We start from the raw sequence: 22940 nt of genomic DNA, 5'->3' as shown, positions 1-22940 counted from the left end.
CTGCGTACATGAATCGCTCGCTCCTCGAGCTTCAGTCACGACTGGACAAGAGCTGGGCAAACTGGAACAAAACCCATCTTACCATCAAAAGCCAATTAGAAGTTTTCCTTAAAGAGCAGAAATGCATAATTTGAGTTTACTCTCTGAGCCTTTGGTTTCAGATATGGTTTTATAAAACCCAATTCTGCATACCACTGGGAGTTAAATCACCCATTGTAGTTTAGAACTGTTTTTCCCAAAATCCAGCTACGGATCTAGCTGTTAACTCAGAAAATGGTGTTTCCGATCATCCTTTAAGAGGTTAAGAGCTCAAGCATTTTTGTCACGACATAGCTGATCATGGTGGTATCTTCTGCCTAACTGACCAATGATTAGAGGAACTACTCATCAAGTGTCTAGACATCTACATTCTAGGCAGTCTTCAGCTGTAAGTCCAGAAGAACAATATCCTTGTCTACTAGCCTGATTTCTAACTGGAAAAAAAAAAAAAAAAAAAGAAAAAAAGAAAAATCTTTATTCCTGATGGGAAAGCCCAGCATTACACTGTCATCAGGTACCCAAGTGTCAGAAGCTCGGAAAAAGAACATGTGAAACAAAGCATTAAGGTGTACTGAAGGAAATCTAGTGTCTCTTTCTTACATTTGTCTCTCTTATCCGCCCAGGGTCTATCTACAATCCTACCTTCACTTATAATCCAAGCAGCAAGCCTCCCATTCCTCCTGAGAGTCAGTGTCCTTCTACAAAGTTTCCTCATCCCCTGACTCCTACAGTCACAACTCTTGAGTGCCCATTTTCAAAAAAGGCTACCATCGAGCTTATAGTCACTGCTCCTGAGAGTGATTTGTTTTGAACTCTTTACTTGAGACTAAACCCCTTCTTCCTGATAAAGTGTTTTAGACATTGAAAACCACTGTGCCAACTTCCTACGCTTTTATCATGTTTTTTAATAAAATCTAGATTTATACTCACAAAAAGAATGGTGAACAAGAGAAGGCACCTAATATTTCTCCTTTTTTACTGTGAAATCAATGAAGGGACTACTACATGGGAACTCTCTCCAGAGGACTTGAACAAATGAATCTCTAGCATATGGAAATTTCATTCTGAATGACAAACAAGACCAAGGGCCTCATTCTGAATCATTAACTCCGAAATGTTTACAGCTGGGATCAGCAGAATTGATATCAAAGAGAAACCATAGACCGTCCTTTGATGGTACGACCACTGATGCTCCCCTGCACAGTGGAATCTTCAGAGATCCAATTTTGACCAAGTTCAGAAGCATGAAAACTGGAAAATGTCTCCTTAGCTTTTTTGCTTGATTGTTGCTATTTTTTCCTCCTTGAGGGAAAAGTAACCTCATTGAGCCCATTGCAGATTAAACTAATTTGACAGCAGAAGGGATGACTGTGGAATGAGAACATCTGGAAGAAGAAGAGTTACCTTTTTGGCCCAAAACTATCTATGAAAAAGAGTCTGGGATTCCAACACAAACTATTATTCTCTAAAGCTAGCAGAAATAGAGGACTAAGCGTGGAAAGCAGAACAGTGGGAAAAAGAATTAGAAAAGCCTCTGTTATTGGAAGGAAGTTTGTTCTATGGCATTTTGTTTCTTGTGAGACCGAAATTTCCATCTCCAAATATGAGAGGAGACCTTAGTCTTGAGAATGTCTTTGACGCCACATTTCGTTCTAACGCTTCTCATCTATATGCTGTTTAATGTACATCAAGCTTAAGTGAGAACCACCTGTAGAGTGTCACTGGGGGTTGGCAGTGTTGCATTTTTGTTGAGATTGTGTTCTATCCTCTCTGAATTTATTTTACCAAATCTATTTTACCTCGAGGCAACTGGAATTCCAAATACTATCTGAGAAAAAAATTCTGGAGGCTGTGGTATCATTTTGCTAAGTAAATGAATGTGAAAGTTTGGTGCCCCAGCTGTCTCGGTGCATTTTTTTGCATGTTTTTGGTAGTTTGCTAAACTACCGGGGTTACTTGTTTCTTCCTGTTCTTAATTTGTTTTGATTCTTGGAATGCTTTTCTTAGCTTTGTCCTTGTTTTGTGTTGCTCCTGATTATGATTTTGTTGGGCTTCATTAAGAGCAATCATTGTATTATGCTCTCTTGCTTTTGAAGGCACTTCTGCTTTTTTTTCTTCCTTTTTTCTTTTCTTTCCTTTCTTAATGAAAGATGCTGTACAGAAAGAAGCCGTTGATTTGTACAGTTTCTTTGCTGGAAGCAACAGTGGATCTCAGTCTGACCTCAACCTTTTGTCAGATGTGCTTGAAGAGTAAGAAAGGTCTAGGTTCAATTTCTACTGATTGCCATTAGAAACTTAAAACAGCTTCAGCCCGTGCTCCGTCTCAGACATTAAACTGCTGGAGTGCTTCACAGAGAGCAGCATTCACACAGAGGTGACGTTTTAGACAAAGGCCTTAAGGAAGATAAAGGTGCTCCTTTATCTAGGATAAGGAAAGCAAAGTTATAGTATTATCTTGCAAAAGCAGCTGATAGAGCTAAAGGAGGGAGGGATTCGAGTTTTTGAAGAAATGCTGTTAAAAGTCCTCAAACTCCTCCCACTGAGATTTACCGATGTGGCTGAAGCCACAACCCTTATTCCCTGATGCTCACTGCTCGGCTCCTGTTCAGCTCAGTATCTTGTTCTGAAACTTCTTGCTTTGCCTGCCACCTTTTGGTGCTGCTCTTGCTGCCTCTGGCCACTGTTTTGCTGTTTCTTGTCACTGCTTTACCACTGCCATTTCCACTTAGCTGAACGGCATCGGAAGATTTCTACTCCTTGGAGAGACAGCTTCATCAGGTGTGGGGCAGAGCGTGGATCTGTGCCCTGCAGTCCATACCTCTGAGTTTTAAAAACCCAAATCCAGGTTTGACAGCAGGCCTTTTGAATGGGATTAATCTCAGACGCCTTAATCGGTCTCTGTATTACAAAGGCCCTTATGTTTGAGCTAATTTTGCTCGATTCTCTCTATAATCAAAGGAGAAGTAAATATTTTTCGAGCATGATCCATCTAATTTTGATAGTGATTCTCAGCGTAGGTCGGGCAAGCTTCACCAGCCGCACTTGTCATGAGATGGGATTCCCAAAGTGACTATCTGAGATGTGAGCAACTTTGTTGTGCACGTCTAAATTTAGATGAGAAACGAATCAGGAGAGTATTAGAGTGCATTGTGTGTGAATAAGCTGTTCTTCCAACAGCAGAAGAGGACCAGGGAATAGAATGAAGATTTTTGCCTCGACAGAGCTTCTGTTGGATTCAATATGGACATACACACGTTTTCTAGAGGAAATTTCACTTTTGCACCTAGCATGACGTTTGTAGTTGTCATTTAGAAAAACGGTTGCAGTAATTTAAATTGAGAGGTCAGAGCATAAGCTGTGATTTGCAGTGTGAGTATAATCCTGAGCGTCACACAAGTCTTCCACTTCCTTTTTCTTTCTCTTGTTTTTCTTACCTTGTTTTAGGCTTTCATTTTACTGCAACAGCTGTATGTATCACTGCTTGGCATTACTTCTGCCTCTGCACAATGGGGCTGGATAGCCAATAGTCTCTTCAATAAAAATGCTGTTGTTATATTATTTCGGTCTTTAGTGCATTTTCTAAAATAAATGGCCCATAATAAATAAACTCAATGGCACTGAGTGCACCCTCAGCAAATTTGGAGACGACACCAAACTGAGTGGTGCAGCTGACACTTCGGAGGGAAGGGAAGCCACCCAGAGAAACCTGGACAGGCTGGAGAAGTGGGCCCATGAAAACCCAATGAGGTTCAACAAGGGCAACTTCAAGGTGTTGCGCTTGGGTCGGGGCAATGCCAGGTGTTTATACGGACTGGGGGAAGATCTCCTGGAGAGCAGCCCTGCAGAAAAGGACTTGGTGGTCCTGATGTACGAGAAGGTGGACATGAGCCAGCAGTGTGGTCTTCCTTGTAGCCCGGAAGGCCAGCTGTGTTCCGGGCTGCATTAAAAAAGGGGTGGCCAGCAGGGAGAGGGAGGTGATTGTCCCCCTCTGCTCAGCTCTTGGGAGGCCCCATCTGGAGTACTGCGTCCAGGCCTGGGGCCCCCGTACAAGAAAGACACAGAGCTCCTGGAATGGGTCCAGAAGAGGGCCACTAAGATGATCAGAGGGCTGGAGCACCTCTCCTGAAAAGAAAAGTTGAGGGAACTGAGGTAGTTTAGCCAGGAGAAGAGAAGGCCGCTGGGAGACTTCATTGTGGCCTTCCCATACTTCCCATAGCAGGGAGCATATAAACAGGAGGGGGAACGGCTGTTTACAGGGGTGGATAGTGATCGGACAAGGGAGAGTGGTTTTAAACTGAGACAGGGGAGGTTTAGGTTGGATATTAGGAGGAAGTTTTTCACCCAGAGGGTGGTGAAGCACTGGAACAGGTTGCCCAAGGAGGTTGTGGATGCCCCATCCCTGGAGGCATTCAAGGCCAGGCTGGATGTGGCTCTGGGCAGCCCGGTCTGCTGGTTGGCGACCCTGCACATAGCAGGGGGGTTGAAACTCGATGATCATTGTGGTCCTATTCAACCCAGGCCATTGAATGATTCTATGAGTATATGAGTCTATGAGTCTGTGAGTCTATGAGTCTATAATACTGTGATTCTGTGATTCAAGGGCAGGTTGGATTGGACCACGGGCAGCCTGATCTGGTGGACAGCAAGCTTGCCCAAGGCAGGGGAACTGGAACTAGATGGTCTTTAATGTCCCTTCCAACCTAAGCCATTCTGTGACTCTAGGATGTAATGATCTTAGCATTTCCCCGAATTGCTTTAAATCTCATGGAGCTATGATATGTTTATTATTGTAATCGTATTGGACTCTTATTCATTCCCTTGCCTCTTTAGTCTCGGGGCCAGGACTGTAAGTGGCATTGTGTGGGCAGTACTTGAGTATTACTGCCAGAAGTAGGGCCATGAGCAAGTTCATTGCATCTCCTTTGTGTTAGCTCCTTCCATTTTTCTCTGATAAGAAACTGAGCTCAGCCTCCGCTGATGTAATTCAAGCTAATTTTCATTAGTTTTGCTAAGAGCAGAGCTGTAATGACAGCATTTGTGTGTGTATGCATCTAGCACATATTGCTAGGGTTGGAAGTAAGAAGAGGTGGGCAGTGGGCAGCTGGAATACTGCAGGTTCCTGTTGGCACTGCTGACATCAGATCTTGGCATCTGACATCAGGAGAGGTTCCAGAGGGCCTGTAGTTAAAGAGCAGCTGGTGACAGAAGGTAGGCAGATACTGCAATGAAGTGAGTGAGTGCAGTTTCTCTGTCCTCTTGCTTCAGAGGTGTCTGATTTACCTGTTTTTACGTCTTGCACCTATTGATGCGTGCTCAGCCAAGTGCTGAGATGCAGCTGAACTGTGCTGTAGCTCAGCAGAGGACCCCTTGCAGTCATTGCAGTCGTGCTGGGTGCGAACACCATCAAAGAGCTGTGTGTGGAGGCTGCCAAGGTGTATGAGCTAGAACAGGCTGGGTGTAGTGTAGCCAGAGTTGTGCAAAATAAGCCTGCTATGATACTGAAGCTACATACATATGCCAAGAGCCTGTGTTAACTGTAAGCCTGTGGTTGGATCTTCTCTGACCAGTCCTCCCGGAAGTGCTGCACCCTGCTCCTTACGCAGAGGATATACCCTTTGTCCTTCTTCATCCTCAGTGCTCTCACAGTGTACGTGGAGTATTCGGTTCCCGGTTTAGAGAGAAGACACTCTACAGCTTTTTTTGGGTTGAATTTTTGGTTTTAATTTTTGTTGTGATTTTGAAATTTTTGTTGTTGGTATTCCACATCAGAACATCTTGTAAAGCAGTGGGAGTTAGAGAGTTAATGTTCTGGTTCTGTGGACTGCTTTTTTGAAGGGAGGAGCGGCACTCCCCAGAGGACTTTGGGCTCAGAGGAAGAAAGGTGCAGCTCCCGGCAGGGCACCGGCCGCTCTTCCTCTCGCGGCCTCTTGGTTTCACAGCGGAGAAGCTCGTGGTTCCTCTGCAGTCCACAGAGTAAGGCCCCGGTTTTGGACATTCTCTCTCCCATTTTGTTTGATTTGTTGGTCTCAATTCCAATTGTATTGTGTTGTGTTGTATTATCTTGCATTATCACTACCTACAATTCTGAAATTGTAGGTGGTGAATGAACGTTCCTCGTCAGATCGTTGCCGCTGCTTTGTAGTCACGGGGCCGTGCCGGACCAGCTGGTCAGCTGTTAACTCTTCTTTTTCTTCCCTCTCTCTTTCTTTTTGTTTTGTCTTTTTTCCCAGGCCTGCTGCCCCCCTGTCACGGACAGATCTAGAGATAACTCCGTGACAACTCTTTTGGGTTGGCTGCTGGGGACAGGAGCCGGCTCGTGGCTCTGGCACATGGCAGCTCCTGCAGTGTCTTCAGGGCTGGTCCCGGGAGTGGCGGCGTGCCTGAGAAGGCCGCCGCTGCCTGGAACGGCGGCTGGGGCTTCCTCCCGATTGTCTTTGGGAATTGGAAGCCCGACGATCGCGGGGGGAACGGCTTCGATCTTGGGCCTGCCCCCGCTGAAGAAGACTGGAACGTCTTCTGTCTTCAGGAGGCAGGGAATCCCTGGGGGACCTCGATGCCGCCTGTCCGGCAGAGCTCTGGGTGCTGCTCCCAGCACCTTGGGCCGGACTGATTCTGCTGCCACGGCGTCCTCGGGGCTGGCTTGAGGGATTTGAGAGGGAGGACTGGCTTTGTCTCTGGCCTGGCCCCTGCTGTCCGTGGCATCTTCTGTTTGCAGCCTCCGCGGAATTGTTGGTTGCCCTCTGCCTGGCAGAGGTGTGCATGCTCCTCCCAGCACGTGAGGCTGCAGAGCGTCTGCTGCCACCAGGTCTTCTGAGCTGGCTCGGGGAATTTGAGGCACGACCCTTTAGCGGAGAGCGGCTTCTTGTCCGGCCTGTGCCCTGCTGCCTGGATTGCCTTCTGCGCTCAGCCGCTGGGGAATTGCTGGAGGGCCCCACTTCCTGCTGGCTGCTGGATCCGTGGGTGCTGCTCTCAGCCCCTGGAGCTGGTGTTTGGCTGCTCCCCTGGTGTTCTTGATTGGATTTGCGCCTCTGGCTTTTCCTCTCTCCTGTCCTGGGCTGGCTGGACAGGCTGCCGCGCTTAGGCATCTGGGAACTCTGAGACGACTCCGATGCTGCCTGGCTGGTGGAGGCAGATCTGTGGTCGTCAGGTGCTGGGGAGCTATGAGATGGCCCCTCCGCCTCCTGGCTGGCAGTGCTGGGACCAGCAAGCTGCGACTCGGCACTGGAGGCTGTAAGGAGAGGCAGGAAGGTCAACAGGATGACCCGGCAGCCCCATGGAGGGAGAGGATCCCAGCCCTCCCAGGGCAGAGAAACTCTGGCAAAGCCGCACTGAGGAGCCGCTGCCAGGCCTTGCTTGGCCCCAGGGCAGCAGTCCACGGCTCTTTGCCCCTTACCTGTGCCCACGCCAGCACAGATGTCACACTCCCAGGTGCTGATGCTGTCGCTCAAGACGGAGCAGCGCCGGTGGGTGCCTTGCGCAGCACACGAGGTGCACAGGAGCAGCTCCCAGGGTCTGGGGAACAAAAAGAGGCTTAGCTGTGTGCACAAAATGAGTCAAGCAAGGGAGCGGCGGGCACGGCTCTTGAGCTCAGTCCTTGCTCCCCAGCCTGTGCGGAGGCTGAGATCCCACGCAGGGCTGCTGAGGTAACTCACCCGTCTTCCTCTGCTTGCTCCCTGCCTTCTGCGTGAAGGCACTCGCTGACATCACAGCGCTGGTGTGTCTCGTGCAGAGTTTCATAGGTCTCCCTGTCCTCCCATGTTGGTCTTCTGCCGGAGAAGGGAGAGAAAGCAGTGAGCCCTCAGTGCCCCAGGCATAGGGCAGATCTGGGGCATCCCTGCTCTTCCCGCGCAAGCCCATTCCCAGCTTCTCCATGAAGCTGCGGCCAATGGAGCTCAAGGGACAGCAGAGGGTCAGCTGGGCCTGCTCGGGGCAATCCCTGGGCAGGCACAGCACTTGCGCCTCAGTATCTGGAGAGCTGGGCAGAAGGCACCAACCTGGCTGGGATTTGGATCCCGAGGAGATGCATTTCTTTCCGGAACTGCATCCTGTCTCTGCAGACGGGACATTGGAAGCGCAGAATGCCAGCGCTCATGGCCTGTCCCTGCAGCGGTAACACAAGCAGCCAGAGTGTGAGCGGGGCCTGGTGCAGCTGAGCACCTGCTGTGACTGCAGAGCAAGGGGAGGGCTCCTACCTGGATGCAGCCCCGGTGAAACCAGGCCTGTGTGCACACTGGGCACACCATGGTGTGGTAGGACTTCTTGTCCCCCACGGGCTCCAGGCAGATGACGCAGTTTGTGTCTTGCTCTGGAGCTGCCTCCACTGCCTGCTGAGGGCGGTGCTCACAGCAGAAGGACCTGGGGGAAGACGGACAGGATGCGTGAGCTGAGAAGTGCTGAGATGCCAGCAGAGGAACACGAAGGAGTTGGTTGCGTGCTTCGGCACTGGGAAGCAGCCCTGCAGGTTCCTCCCTTGTTTGGCTGCTGCTGACAGCCCTTACCTGTGCTGCCCAAAGAAGTGCGTGACACATTCCCCATCCGCTGCACAGGGCAGATGAAAGCTGCGTTCACAGCCTGTCTCTGCACAGTAGATGGAGGCCCCCTTCTCTCCACAAACGAAGCAGTGCTGGAAAGAGAAGAGCAGCCCCCATTAGCAGCAGGCTCGGGGCCTCTGAGGCCAACGCCATGCCTCTAGGCAGGGCACAGAATGCAGGCACTGCTGGGTCATGCTCTGCAGACGCGCCCGGCAGACAAGTTTAATCTGCTAGAGCAGAACTTTGTCCTGCTGCTGCCCGGAAAGACTGCCAGTGCTTCCTTAGGGTCCAGGCTTAGCTGGTGCTGGCACAAACATCCCCGTTCCTCCAGATCCTCACCTTCTGCTCTGCCTCCTCGATTGCGCCTCGGATGGCATCAAGGGGGATCTTCAGAACCGCCCTCTGTCCGGCAGTGTGCTCGTAAAGGCCGTCGGCAAAAAACTGTAGAAGAGAAAAGAGCGGGATGTCATGAGGACGGGATGGAAAAGAGGGAGCATCCCTGGCTGGAAGGTGGAAGGAGCCCTGAGGGAACTCACCAAGCAAAACTTGTGGACGCAAAGCCCGCTCTCGCCAAGCGTGGGCCCGCAGGTGTCCGGGTGAACATCTGCTCGGCGGCACAGCATGCATACTGAAGAGGAGAGAGCAAATAGAAGCAGCAGTGAGTGCCAGGCGTCCCTGAGGACTGCTGCCAGGGGCGTGTCCCGGCTCTGCCACGCAGGATGAGGGGCAGGGCTGGAAGATGCGAGGGGGAAAGGGCCATTGTAGGCCCCACAGTCACAGCAGGCACGCACAGGCCAACCTGGCTGAGGAGCAGAGGGGCCATGCCCAGCGGTGCCTGGGGAGCCCCTGCCTGCCCCTGCCTCCCCTCTCACACACAGGCAGAGCCCGCAGGACCTCTCTGCCCGGCAGAGAGCTGCAGGCAGAGATACTTGGCTCTCACCTTCAACCTCCGGGTGGGAGGTCTTCTGCTTCCTTTTGGACATGGCACGCGTCGACAGTGAGCGCTTGGAGTCCCTGCCCAGTCAGCGCTGGGCTTTCTCTTCCACTCTCTCCTCTGCCGACTCTGCGGGAGAAGCAGGACGAGAGGGAGTTAGCAGCTCAGGCCCCCAGGCCTGAGTGGGGACCCCTCCTCACTGAGCAGCCTCAGGCAGCCCCTCGCTCCCTGCCCTCTCCTCTCCTCACCTCACCAGGTCGCACTGAGCCACGGTCTGAGCCCGGCCTGGCCTAACCCGGGCCTGGCCCCATAGGTCACAATGGCTGCTCCGTGACACCCTTTGTGAGGCAGTCACTACCTCACAGAGGGGTGAGGGCGTGGGCCCTCCGCCCAAGCAAGATGGCAGCTGTTGCAGGCAGTGCAGAGAGGTGCGTGCTGCTGGCCAGGGCGCGGGGAGGACGGTTTGCCTCCTTCGACCTGCTGGCAGCACTCCCCTTGCCAGAGGCAGGAACAGAGCTGTCCCTGGCCAGAATTGCAGCCCTGGAGCCTCACTCGGGCACCACTGCTCCTCCACCCCAAGCCTGTTTCCAGCTTCTCCGTGAAGCTGAGGCCAACACTCACAGGCCAGTAAAGGGCTAGGCCTGCTCTGGGCAACTGTAGCAACTTTCCCCTCAATTGTTCTTTCAAGCACAGAGCTACAAACCATCCAGCCCAGTCACCAAAGAATTGTATTCTGTTCAATTTCCATTCATGCAACACAGCTTCAACTTTTTGTTTTACTGGATTCTTCTCTTCAATTTCCGTACAACTGAAAAAGAATGCCGGAGACATTCTCTGTATCTGCAAGTTTGGAATGCTTTCAGCAAGTGAAAATAATCCTGCCTATCGGATGTTATGGAACGTTTGAATTTTTATGCCCGTAGTCCATTTTGCAGCATTTAGCAAGCTCACTGAAATACAGCCTAACTTTCAAAATGCAATTTTCTGGGGCCATGTTGCATTTTTAAATATCAAAATCTACAGCACCATCAGAAAATTAGTTTAATCTCTCAAAAATCACGTCAAAGTATTCTACGGTATCGGGGCTACTTTTCTCACCATTCCCGTGTCTCAATTCAGACTAGCAAAATGCTCACAGCCAGCACGCATTCTTTCCTTTTTCATCACGTCACACTCATTTACATCAGTGGAGCTGAAGCAGTCAGGACCATCAGAGAGGTGCAAAGTCTCAGAACAGTTATTTACTAAATGTCTGTTGAAGTAGCATAAGTCTGCACTTTCTCCTTTATGCACTGGAATCTCTTCAACTCTCAAAAGCACCTATAAGCTGGGAAGCAGGGAAGATGCTGGCATCTTCTAACACTGGCATCTTTTTTTTTCTCCCAACAACATCTTCACATTTTTCCTCTTTAATATTTTTTATCTATGGCAATTCTGTACGTATCCCTCTCACCCATGTGTCAGCTTCATCACATGACATTTCAGCTACCAGCACGGGAATGTTACATACTAGAACATTCTGCGTACATGAATCGCTCGCTCCTCGAGCTTCAGTCACGACTGGACAAGAGCTGGGCAAACTGGAACAAAACCCATCTTACCATCAAAAGCCAATTAGAAGTTTTCCTTAAAGAGCAGAAATGCATAATTTGAGTTTACTCTCTGAGCCTTTGGTTTCAGATATGGTTTTATAAAACCCAATTCTGCATACCACTGGGAGTTAAATCACCCATTGTAGTTTAGAACTGTTTTTCCCAAAATCCAGCTACGGATCTAGCTGTTAACTCAGAAAATGGTGTTTCCGATCATCCTTTAAGAGGTTAAGAGCTCAAGCATTTTTGTCACGACATAGCTGATCATGGTGGTATCTTCTGCCTAACTGACCAATGATTAGAGGAACTACTCATCAAGTGTCTAGACATCTACATTCTAGGCAGTCTTCAGCCGTAAGTCCAGAAGAACAATATCCTTGTCTACTAGCCTGATTTATAACTAATAAAAAGAAAAAAAAAGAAAGAAAAAAAAAAAGAAAAATCTTTATTCCTGATGGGAAAGCCCAGCATTACACTGTCATCAGGTACCCAAGTGTCAGAAGCTCGGAAAAAGAACATGTGAAACAAAGCATTAAGGTGTACTGAAGGAAATCTAGTGTCTCTTTCTTACATTTGTCTCTCTTATCCGCCCAGGGTCTATCTACAATCCTACCTTCACTTATAATCCAAGCAGCAAGCCTCCCATTCCTCCTGAGAGTCAGTGTCCTTCTACAAAGTTTCCTCATCCCCTGACTCCTACAGTCACAACTCTTGAGTGCCCATTTTCAAAAAAGGCTACCATCGAGCTTATAGTCACTGCTCCTGAGAGTGATTTGTTTTGAACTCTTTACTTGAGACTAAACCCCTTCTTCCTGATAAAGTGTTTTAGACATTGAAAACCACTGTGCCAACTTCCTACGCTTTTATCATGTTTTTTAATAAAATCTAGATTTATACTCACAAAAAGAATGGTGAACAAGAGAAGGCACCTAATATTTCTCCTTTTTTACTGTGAAATCAATGAAGGGACTACTACATGGGAACTCTCTCCAGAGGACTTGAACAAATGAATCTCTAGCATATGGAAATTTCATTCTGAATGACAAACAAGACCAAGGGCCTCATTCTGAATCATTAACTCCGAAATGTTTACAGCTGGGATCGGCAGAATTGATATCAAAGAGAAACCATAGACCGTCCTTTGATGGTACGACCACTGATGCTCCCCTGCACAGTGGAATCTTCAGAGATCCAATTTTGACCAGGTTCAGAAGCATGAAAACTGGAAAATGTCTCCTTAGCTTTTTTGCTTGATTGTTGCTATTTTTTCCTCCTTGAGGGAAAAGTAACCTCATTGAGCCCATTGCAGATTAAACTAATTTGACAGCAGAAGGGATGACTGTGGAATGAGAACATCTGGAAGAAGAAGAGTTACCTTTTTGGCCCAAAACTATCTATGAAAAAGAGTCTGGGATTCCAACACAAACTATTATTCTCTAAAGCTAGCAGAAATAGAGGACTAAGCGTGGAAAGCAGAACAGTGGGAAAAAGAATTAGAAAAGCCTCTGTTATTGGAAGGAAGTTTGTTCTATGGCATTTTGTTTCTTGTGAGACCGAAATTTCCATCTCCAAATATGAGAGGAGACCTTAGTCTTGAGAATGTCTTTGACGCCACATTTCGTTCTAACGCTTCTCATCTATATGCTGTTTAATGTACATCAAGCTTAAGTGAGAACCACCTGTAGAGTGTCACTGGGGGTTGGCAGTGTTGCATTTTTGTTGAGATTGTGTTCTATCCTCTCTGAATTTATTTTACCAAATCTATTTTACCTCGAGGCAACTGGAATTCCAAATACTATCTGAGAAAAAAATTCTGGAGGCTGTGGTATCATTTTGCTAAGTAAATGAATGTGAAAGTTTGGTGCCCCAGCTGTCTCGGTGCATTTTTTTGCATGTTTTTGGTAGTTTGCTAAACTACCGGGGTTACTTGTTTCTTCCTGTTCTTAATTTGTTTTGATTCTTGGAATGCTTTTCTTAGCTTTGTCCTTGTTTTGTGTTGCTCCTGATTATGATTTTGTTGGGCTTCATTAAGAGCAATCATTGTATTATGCTCTCTTGCTTTTGAAGGCACTTCTGCTTTTTTTTCTTCCTTTTTTCTTTTCTTTCCTTTCTTAATGAAAGATGCTGTACAGAAAGAAGCCGTTGATTTGTACAGTTTCTTTGCTGGAAGCAACAGTGGATCTCAGTCTGACCTCAACCTTTTGTCAGATGTGCTTGAAGAGTAAGAAAGGTCTAGGTTCAATTTCTACTGATTGCCATTAGAAACTTAAAACAGCTTCAGCCCGTGCTCCGTCTCAGACATTAAACTGCTGGAGTGCTTCACAGAGAGCAGCATTCACACAGAGGTGACGTTTTAGACAAAGGCCTTAAGGAAGATAAAGGTGCTCCTTTATCTAGGATAAGGAAAGCAAAGTTATAGTATTATCTTGCAAAAGCAGCTGATAGAGCTAAAGGAGGGAGGGATTTGAGTTTTTGAAGAAATGCTGTTAAAAGTCCTCAAACTCCTCCCACTGAGATTTACCGATGTGGCTGAAGCCACAACCCTTATTCCCTGATGCTCACTGCTCGGCTCCTGTTCAGCTCAGTATCTTGTTCTGAAACTTCTTGCTTTGCCTGCCACCTTTTGGTGCTGCTCTTGCTGCCTCTGGCCACTGTTTTGCTGTTTCTTGTCACTGCTTTACCACTGCCATTTCCACTTAGCTGAACGGCATCGGAAGATTTCTACTCCTTGGAGAGACAGCTTCATCAGGTGTGGGGCAGAGCGTGGATCTGTGCCCTGCAGTCCATACCTCTGAGTTTTAAAAACCCAAATCCAGGTTTGACAGCAGGCCTTTTGAATGGGATTAATCTCAGACGCCTTAATCGGTCTCTGTATTACAAAGGCCCTTATGTTTGAGCTAATTTTGCTCGATTCTCTCTATAATCAAAGGAGAAGTAAATATTTTTCGAGCATGATCCATCTAATTTTGATAGTGATTCTCAGCGTAGGTCGGGCAAGCTTCACCAGCCGCACTTGTCATGAGATGGGATTCCCAAAGTGACTATCTGAGATGTGAGCAACTTTGTTGTGCACGTCTAAATTTAGATGAGAAACGAATCAGGAGAGTATTAGAGTGCATTGTGTGTGAATAAGCTGTTCTTCCAACAGCAGAAGAGGACCAGGGAATAGAATGAAGATTTTTGCCTCGACAGAGCTTCTGTTGGATTCAATATGGACATACACACGTTTTCTAGAGGAAATTTCACTTTTGCGCCTAGCATGACGTTTGTAGTTGTCATTTAGAAAAACGGTTGCAGTAATTTAAATTGAGAGGTCAGAGCATAAGCTGTGATTTGCAGTGTGAGTATAATCCTGAGCGTCACACAAGTCTTCCACTTCCTTTTTCTTTCTCTTGTTTTTCTTACCTTGTTTTAGGCTTTCATTTTACTGCAACAGCTGTATGTATCACTGCTTGGCATTACTTCTGCCTCTGCACAATGGGGCTGGATAGCCAATAGTCTCTTCAATAAAAATGCTGTTGTTATATTATTTCGGTCTTTAGTGCATTTCCTAAAATAAATGGCCCATAATAAATAAACTCAATGGCACTGAGTGCACCCTCAGCAAATTTGGAGACGACACCAAACTGAGTGGTGCAGCTGACACTTCGGAGGGAAGGGAAGCCACCCAGAGAAACCTGGACAGGCTGGAGAAGTGGGCCCATGAAAACCCAATGAGGTTCAACAAGGGCAACTTCAAGGTGTTGCGCTTGGGTCGGGGCAATGCCAGGTGTTTATACGGACTGGGGGAAGATCTCCTGGAGAGCAGCCCTGCAGAAAAGGACTTGGTGGTCCTGATGTACGAGAAGGTGGGCATGAGCCAGCAGTGTGGTCTTCCTTGTAGCCCAGAAGGCCAGCTGTGTTCCGGGCTGCATTAAAAAAGGGGTGGCCAGCAGGGAGAGGGAGGTGATTGTCCCCCTCTGCTCAGCTCTTGGGAGGCCCCATCTGGAGTACTGCGTCCAGGCCTGGGGCCCCCGTACAAGAAAGACACAGAGCTCCTGGAATGGGTCCAGAAGAGGGCCACTAAGATGATCAGAGGGCTGGAGCACCACTCCTGCAAAGAAAAGTTGAGGGAACTGAGCTAGTTTAGCTCGGAGAAGAGAAGGCCGCGGGGAGACTTCATTGTGGCCTTCCCATACTTCCCATAGTAGGGAGCATATAAACAGGAGGGGGAACGGCTGTTTACAGGGGTGGATAGTGATCGGACAAGGGAGAGTGGTTTTAAACTGAGACAGGGGAGGTTTAGGTTGGATATTAGGAGGAAGTTTTTCACCCAGAGGGTGGTGAAGCACTGGAACAGGTTGCCCAAGGAGGTTGTGGATGCCCCATCCCTGGAGGCATTCAAGGCCAGGCTGGATGTGGCTCTGGGCAGCCCGGTCTGCTGGTTGGCGACCCCGCACATAGCAGGGGGGTTGAAACTCGATGATCATTGTGGTCCTATTCAACCCAGGCCATTGAATGATTCTATGAGTATATGAGTCTATGAGTCTGTGAGTCTATGAGTCTGTAATACTGTGATTCTGTGATTCTGTGATTCTGTGATTCTGTGATTCTATTACTCAAAGGGCAGGTTGGATTGGACCATGGGCAGCCTGATCTGGTGGACAGCAAGCTTGCCCAAGGCAGGGGAACTGGAACTAGATGGTCTTTAATGTCCCTTCCAACCTAAGCCATTCTGTGACTCTAGGATGTAATGATCTTAGCATTTCCCCGAATTGCTTTAAATCTCATGGAGCTATGATATGTTTATTATTGTAATCGTATTGGACTCTTATTCATTCCCTTGCCTCTTTAGTCTCAGGGCCAGGACTGTAAGTGGCATTGTGTGGGCAGTACTTGAGTATTACTGCCAGAAGTAGGGCCATGAGCAAGTTCATTGCATCTCCTTTGTGTTAGCTCCTTCCATTTTTCTCTGATAAGAAACTGAGCTCAGCCTCCGCTGATGTAATTCAAGCTAATTTTCATTAGTTTTGCTAAGAGCAGAGCTGTAATGACAGCATTTGTGTGTGTATGCATCTAGCACATATTGCTAGGGTTGGAAGTAAGAAGAGGTGGGCAGTGGGCAGCTGGAATACTGCAGGTTCCTGTTGGCACTGCTGACATCAGATCTTGGCATCTGACATCAGGAGAGGTTCCAGAGGGCCTGTAGTTAAAGAGCAGCTGGTGACAGAAGGTAGGCAGATACTGCAATGAAGTGAGTGAGTGCAGTTTCTCTGTCCTCTTGCTTCAGAGGTGTCTGATTTACCTGTTTTTACGTCTTGCACCTATTGATGCGTGCTCAGCCAAGTGCTGAGATGCAGCTGAACTGTGCTGTAGCTCAGCAGAGGACCCCTTGCAGTCATTGCAGTCGTGCTGGGTGCGAACACCATCAAAGAGCTGTGTGTGGAGGCTGCCAAGGTGTATGAGCTAGAACAGGCTGGGTGTAGTGTAGCCAGAGTTGTGCAAAATAAGCCTGCTATGATACTGAAGCTACATACATATGCCAAGAGCCTGTGTTAACTGTAAGCCTGTGGTTGGATCTTCTCTGACCAGTCCTCCCGGAAGTGCTGCACCCTGCTCCTTACGCAGAGGATATACCCTTTGTCCTTCTTCATCCTCAGTGCTCTCACAGTGTACGTGGAGTATTCGGTTCCCGGTTTAGAGAGAAGACACTCTACAGCTTTTTTTGGGTTGAATTTTTGGTTTTAATTTTTGTTGTGATTTTGAAATTTTTGTTGTTGGTATTCCACATCAGAACATCTTGTAAAGCAGTGGGAGTTAGAGAGTTAATGTTCTGGTTCTGTGGACTGCTTTTTTGAAGGGAGGAGCGGCACTCCCCAGAGGACTTTGGGCTCAGAGGAAGAAAGGTGCAGCTCCCGGCAGGGCACCGGCCGCTCTTCCTCTCGCGGCCTCTTGGTTTCACAGCGGAGAAGCTCGTGGTTCCTCTGCAGTCCACAGAGTAAGGCCCCGGTTTTGGACATTCTCTCTCCCATTTTGTTTGATTTGTTGGTCTCAATTCCAATTGTATTGTGTTGTGTTGTATTATCTTGCATTATCACTACCTACAATTCTGAAATTGTAGGTGGTGAATGAACGTTCCTCGTCAGATCGTTGCCGCTGCTTTGTAGTCACGGGGCCGTGCCGGACCAGCTGGTCAGCTGTTAACTCTTCTTTTTCTTCCCTCTCTCTTTCTTTTTGTTTTGTCTTTTTTCCCAGGCCTGCTGCCCCCCTGTCACGGACAGATCTAGAGATAACTCCGTGACAACTCTTTTGGGTTGGCTGCTGGGGACAGGAGCCGGCTCGTGGCTCTGGCACATGGCAGCTCCTGCAGTGTCTTCAGGGCTGGTCCCGGGAGTGGCGGCGTGCCTGAGAAGGCCGCCGCTGCCTGGAACGGCGGCTGGGGCTTCCTCCCGATTGTCTTTGGGAATTGGAAGCCCGACGATCGCGGGGGGAACGGCTTCGATCTTGGGCCTGCCCCCGCTGAAGAAGACTGGAACGTCTTCTGTCTTCAGGAGGCAGGGAATCCCTGGGGGACCTCGATGCCGCCTGTCCGGCAGAGCTCTGGGTGCTGCTCCCAGCACCTTGGGCCGGACTGATTCTGCTGCCACGGCGTCCTCGGGGCTGGCTTGAGGGATTTGAGAGGGAGGACTGGCTTTGTCTCTGGCCTGGCCCCTGCTGTCCGTGGCATCTTCTGTTTGCAGCCTCCGCGGAATTGTTGGTTGCCCTCTGCCTGGCAGAGGTGTGCATGCTCCTCCCAGCACGTGAGGCTGCAGAGCGTCTGCTGCCACCAGGTCTTCTGAGCTGGCTCGGGGAATTTGAGGCACGACCCTTTAGCGGAGAGCGGCTTCTTGTCCGGCCTGTGCCCTGCTGCCTGGATTGCCTTCTGCGCTCAGCCGCTGGGGAATTGCTGGAGGGCCCCACTTCCTGCTGGCTGCTGGATCCGTGGGTGCTGCTCTCAGCCCCTGGAGCTGGTGTTTGGCTGCTCCCCTGGTGTTCTTGGTTGGATTTGCGCCTCTGGATTTTCCTCTCTCCTGTCCTGGGCTGGCTGGACAGGCTGCCGCGCTTAGGCATCTGGGAACTCTGAGACGACTCCGATGCTGCCTGGCTGGTGGAGGCAGATCTGTGGTCGTCAGGTGCTGGGGAGCTATGAGATGGCCCCTCCGCCTCCTGGCTGGCAGTGCTGGGACCAGCAAGCTGCGACTCGGCACTGGAGGCTGTAAGGAGAGGCAGGAAGGTCAACAGGATGACCCGGCAGCCCCATGGAGGGAGAGGATCCCAGCCCTCCCAGGGCAGAGAAACTCTGGCAAAGCCGCACTGAGGAGCCGCTGCCAGGCCTTGCTTGGCCCCAGGGCAGCAGTCCACGGCTCTTTGCCCCTTACCTGTGCCCACGCCAGCACAGATGTCACACTCCCAGGTGCTGATGCTGTCGCTCAAGACGGAGCAGCGCCGGTGGGTGCCTTGCGCAGCACACGAGGTGCACAGGAGCAGCTCCCAGGGTCTGGGGAACAAAAAGAGGCTTAGCTGTGTGCACAAAATGAGTCAAGCAAGGGAGCGGCGGGCACGGCTCTTGAGCTCAGTCCTTGCTCCCCAGCCTGTGCGGAGGCTGAGATCCCACGCAGGGCTGCTGAGGTAACTCACCCGTCTTCCTCTGCTTGCTCCCTGCCTTCTGCGTGAAGGCACTCGCTGACATCACAGCGCTGGTGTGTCTCGTGCAGAGTTTCATAGGTCTCCCTGTCCTCCCATGTTGGTCTTCTGCCGGAGAAGGGAGAGAAAGCAGTGAGCCCTCAGTGCCCCAGGCATAGGGCAGATCTGGGGCATCCCTGCTCTTCCCGTGCAAGCCCATTCCCAGCTTCTCCATGAAGCTGCGGCCAATGGAGCTCAAGGGACAGCAGAGGGTCAGCTGGGCCTGCTCGGGGCAATCCCTGGGCAGGCACAGCACTTGCGCCTCAGTATCTGGAGAGCTGGGCAGAAGGCACCAACCTGGCTGGGATTTGGATCCCGAGGAGATGCATTTCTTTCCGGAACTGCATCCTGTCTCTGCAGACGGGACATTGGAAGCGCAGAATGCCAGCGCTCATGGCCTGTCCCTGCAGCGGTAACACAAGCAGCCAGAGTGTGAGCGGGGCCTGGTGCAGCTGAGCACCTGCTGTGACTGCAGAGCAAGGGGAGGGCTCCTACCTGGATGCAGCCCCGGTGAAACCAGGCCTGTGTGCACACTGGGCACACCATGGTGTGGTAGGACTTCTTGTCCCCCACGGGCTCCAGGCAGATGACGCAGTTTGTGTCTTGCTCTGGAGCTGCCTCCACTGCCTGCTGAGGGCGGTGCTCACAGCAGAAGGACCTGGGGGAAGACGGACAGGATGCGTGAGCTGAGAAGTGCTGAGATGCCAGCAGAGGAACACGAAGGAGTTGGTTGCGTGCTTCGGCACTGGGAAGCAGCCCTGCAGGTTCCTCCCTTGTTTGGCTGCTGCTGACAGCCCTTACCTGTGCTGCCCAAAGAAGTGCGTGACACATTCCCCATCCGCTGCACAGGGCAGATGAAAGCTGCGTTCACAGCCTGTCTCTGCGCAGTAGATGGAGGCCCCCTTCTCTCCACAAACGAAGCAGTGCTGGAAAGAGAAGAGCAGCCCCCATTAGCAGCAGGCTCGGGGCCTCTGAGGCCAACGCCATGCCTCTAGGCAGGGCACAGAATGCAGGCACTGCTGGGTCATGCTCTGCAGACGCGCCCGGCAGACAAGTTTAATCTGCTAGAGCAGAACTTTGTCCTGCTGCTGCCCGGAAAGACTGCCAGTGCTTCCTTAGGGTCCAGGCTTAGCTGGTGCTGGCACAAACATCCCCGTTCCTCCAGATCCTCACCTTCTGCTCTGCCTCCTCGATTGCGCCTCGGATGGCATCAAGGGGGATCTTCAGAACCGCCCTCTGTCCGGCAGTGTGCTCGTAAAGGCCGTCGGCAAAAAACTGTAGAAGAGAAAAGAGCGGGATGTCATGAGGACGGGATGGAAAAGAGGGAGCATCCCTGGCTGGAAGGTGGAAGGAGCCCTGAGGGAACTCACCAAGCAAAACTTGTGGACGCAAAGCCCGCTCTCGCCAAGCGTGGGCCCGCAGGTGTCCGGGTGACCATCTGCTCGGCGGCACAGCATGCATACTGAAGAGGAGAGAGCAAATAGAAGCAGCAGTGAGTGCCAGGCGTCCCTGAGGACTGCTGCCAGGGGCGTGTCCCGGCTCTGCCACGCAGGATGAGGGGCAGGGCTGGAAGATGCGAGGGGGAAAGGGCCATTGTAGGCCCCACAGTCACAGCAGGCACGCACAGGCCAACCTGGCTGAGGAGCAGAGGGGCCATGCCCAGCGGTGCCTGGGGAGCCCCTGCCTGCCCCTGCCTCCCCTCTCACACACAGGCAGAGCCCGCAGGACCTCTCTGCCCGGCAGAGAGCTGCAGGCAGAGATACTTGGCTCTCACCTTCAACCTCCGGGTGGGAGGTCTTCTGCTTCCTTTTGGACATGGCACGCGTCGACAGTGAGCGCTTGGAGTCCCTGCCCAGTCAGCGCTGGGCTTTCTCTTCCACTCTCTCCTCTGCCGACTCTGCGGGAGAAGCAGGACGAGAGGGAGTTAGCAGCTCAGGCCCCCAGGCCTGAGTGGGGACCCCTCCTCACTGAGCAGCCTCAGGCAGCCCCTCGCTCCCTGCCCTCTCCTCTCCTCACCTCACCAGGTCGCACTGAGCCACGGTCTGAGCCCGGCCTGGCCTAACCCGGGCCTGGCCCCATAGGTCACAATGGCTGCTCCGTGACACCCTTTGTGAGGCAGTCACTACCTCACAGAGGGGTGAGGGCGTGGGCCCTCCGCCCAAGCAAGATGGCAGCTGTTGCAGGCAGTGCAGAGAGGTGCGTGCTGCTGGCCAGGGCGCGGGGAGGACGGTTTGCCTCCTTCGACCTGCTGGCAGCACTCCCCTTGCCAGAGGCAGGAACAGAGCTGTCCCTGGCCAGAATTGCAGCCCTGGAGCCTCACTCGGGCACCACTGCTCCTCCACCCCAAGCCTGTTTCCAGCTTCTCCGTGAAGCTGAGGCCAACACTCACAGGCCAGTAAAGGGCTAGGCCTGCTGTGGGCAACTGTAGCAACTTTCCCCTCAATTGTTCTTTCAAGCACAGAGCTACAAACCATCCAGCCCAGTCACCAAAAATTGTATTCTGTTCAATTTCCATTCACGCAACACAGCTTCAACTTTTTGTTTTACTGGATTCTTCTCTTCAATTTCCGTACAACTGAAAAAGAATGCCGGAGACATTCTCTGTATCTGCAAGTTTGGAATGCTTTCAGCAAGTGAAAATAATCCTGCCTATCGGATGTTATGGAACGTTTGAATTTTTATGCCCGTAGTCCATTTTGCAGCATTTAGCAAGCTCACTGAAATACAGCCTAACTTTCAAAATGCAATTTTCTGGGGCCATGTTGCATTTTTAAATATCAAAATCTACAGCACCATCAGAAAATTAGTTTAATCTCTCAAAAATCACGTCAAAGTATTCTACGGTATCGGGGCTACTTTTCTCACCATTCCCGTGTCTCAATTCAGACTAGCAAAATGCTCACAGCCAGCACGCATTCTTTCCTTTTTCATCACGTCACACTCATTTACATCAGTGGAGCTGAAGCAGTCAGGACCATCAGAGAGGTGCAAAGTCTCAGAACAGTTATTTACTAAATGTCTGTTGAAGTAGCATAAGTCTGCACTTTCTCCTTTATGCACTGGAATCTCTTCAACTCTCAAAAGCACCTATAAGCTGGGAAGCAGGGAAGATGCTGGCATCTTCTAACACTGGCATCTTTTTTTTTCTCCCAACAACATCTTCACATTTTTCCTCTTTAATATTTTTCATCTATGGCAATTCTGTACGTATCCCTCTCACCCATGTGTCAGCTTCATCACATGACATTTCAGCTACCAGCACGGGAATGTTACATACTAGAACATTCTGCGTACATGAATCGCTCGCTCCTCGAGCTTCAGTCACGACTGGACAAGAGCTGGGCAAACTGGAACAAAACCCATCTTACCATCAAAAGCCAATTAGAAGTTTTCCTTAAAGAGCAGAAATGCATAATTTGAGTTTACTCTCTGAGCCTTTGGTTTCAGATATGGTTTTATAAAACCCAATTCTGCATACCACTGGGAGTTAAATCACCCATTGTAGTTTAGAACTGTTTTTCCCAAAATCCAGCTACGGATCTAGCTGTTAACTCAGAAAATAGTGTTTCCGATCATCCTTTAAGAGGTTAAGAGCTCAAGCATTTTTGTCACGACATAGCTGATCATGGTGGTATCTTCTGCCTAACTGACCAATGATTAGAGGAACTACTCATCAAGTGTCTAGACATCTACATTCTAGGCAGTCTTCAGCCGTAAGTCCAGAAGAACAATATCCTTGTCTACTAGCCTGATTTATAACTAATAAAAAGAAAAAAAAAGAAAGAAAAAAAAAAAAGAAAAATCTTTATTCCTGATGGGAAAGCCCAGCATTACACTGTCATCAGGTACCCAAGTGTCAGAAGCTCGGAAAAAGAACATGTGAAACAAAGCATTAAGGTGTACTGAAGGAAATCTAGTGTCTCTTTCTTACATTTGTCTCTCTTATCCGCCCAGGGTCTATCTACAATCCTACCTTCACTTATAATCCAAGCAGCAAGCCTCCCATTCCTCCTGAGAGTCAGTGTCCTTCTACAAAGTTTCCTCATCCCCTGACTCCTACAGTCACAACTCTTGAGTGCCCATTTTCAAAAAAGGCTACCATCGAGCTTATAGTCACTGCTCCTGAGAGTGATTTGTTTTGAA

At 49.9% G+C, this 22940-nt stretch overlaps 2 protein-coding genes across 5 annotated transcripts; both read right to left on the bottom strand.

Annotated features, from left to right (window-relative positions):
- Positions 1-5592: 5592 nt before the first annotated feature.
- Positions 5593-10910, bottom strand: LOC149920296 (E3 ubiquitin-protein ligase PHF7-like). Of its 3 annotated transcripts, none has more exons than XM_090133971.1 (9): positions 9753-10910; positions 9511-9633; positions 9107-9198; positions 8910-9011; positions 8538-8662; positions 8232-8394; positions 8034-8140; positions 7692-7805; positions 5593-7551 (listed from the first exon to the last, which is right to left on the bottom strand). In XM_090133971.1, the coding sequence occupies exons 2-9, from the start codon at positions 9551-9553 to the stop codon at positions 6390-6392; spliced, it is 1908 nt and encodes a 635-aa protein (XP_089990097.1). In that variant the 5' UTR covers positions 9554-9633; positions 9753-10910; the 3' UTR covers positions 5593-6389. The 3 variants fall into 3 exon arrangements, with proteins under 3 accessions (XP_089990097.1, XP_089990098.1, XP_089990096.1); XM_090133972.1 differs by having other exon boundaries at positions 5593-7267; positions 7433-7551; positions 9511-10908; XM_090133970.1 differs by having other exon boundaries at positions 9511-10910.
- A 5743-nt stretch (positions 10911-16653) lies between these two features.
- LOC149920295 (E3 ubiquitin-protein ligase PHF7-like) lies at positions 16654-22564 on the bottom strand. Of its 2 annotated transcripts, none has more exons than XM_090133968.1 (9): positions 20814-22564; positions 20572-20694; positions 20168-20259; positions 19971-20072; positions 19599-19723; positions 19293-19455; positions 19095-19201; positions 18753-18866; positions 16654-18612 (listed from the first exon to the last, which is right to left on the bottom strand). In XM_090133968.1, the coding sequence occupies exons 2-9, from the start codon at positions 20612-20614 to the stop codon at positions 17451-17453; spliced, it is 1908 nt and encodes a 635-aa protein (XP_089990094.1). In that variant the 5' UTR covers positions 20615-20694; positions 20814-22564; the 3' UTR covers positions 16654-17450. The 2 variants fall into 2 exon arrangements, with proteins under 2 accessions (XP_089990094.1, XP_089990095.1); XM_090133969.1 differs by having other exon boundaries at positions 16654-18328; positions 18494-18612; positions 20572-22563.
- Positions 22565-22940: the final 376 nt, after the last annotated feature.

Source organism: Phasianus colchicus, chromosome 1, assembly GCF_987193195.1.
Source record: "Phasianus colchicus chromosome 1, bPhaCol1.hap1.1, whole genome shotgun sequence".
Classification (NCBI taxonomy): Eukaryota; Metazoa; Chordata; class Aves; order Galliformes; family Phasianidae; genus Phasianus; species Phasianus colchicus.
Note: the sequence above shows the minus strand (reverse complement) of the source record. Positions and strands in the feature narration are given on the sequence as shown.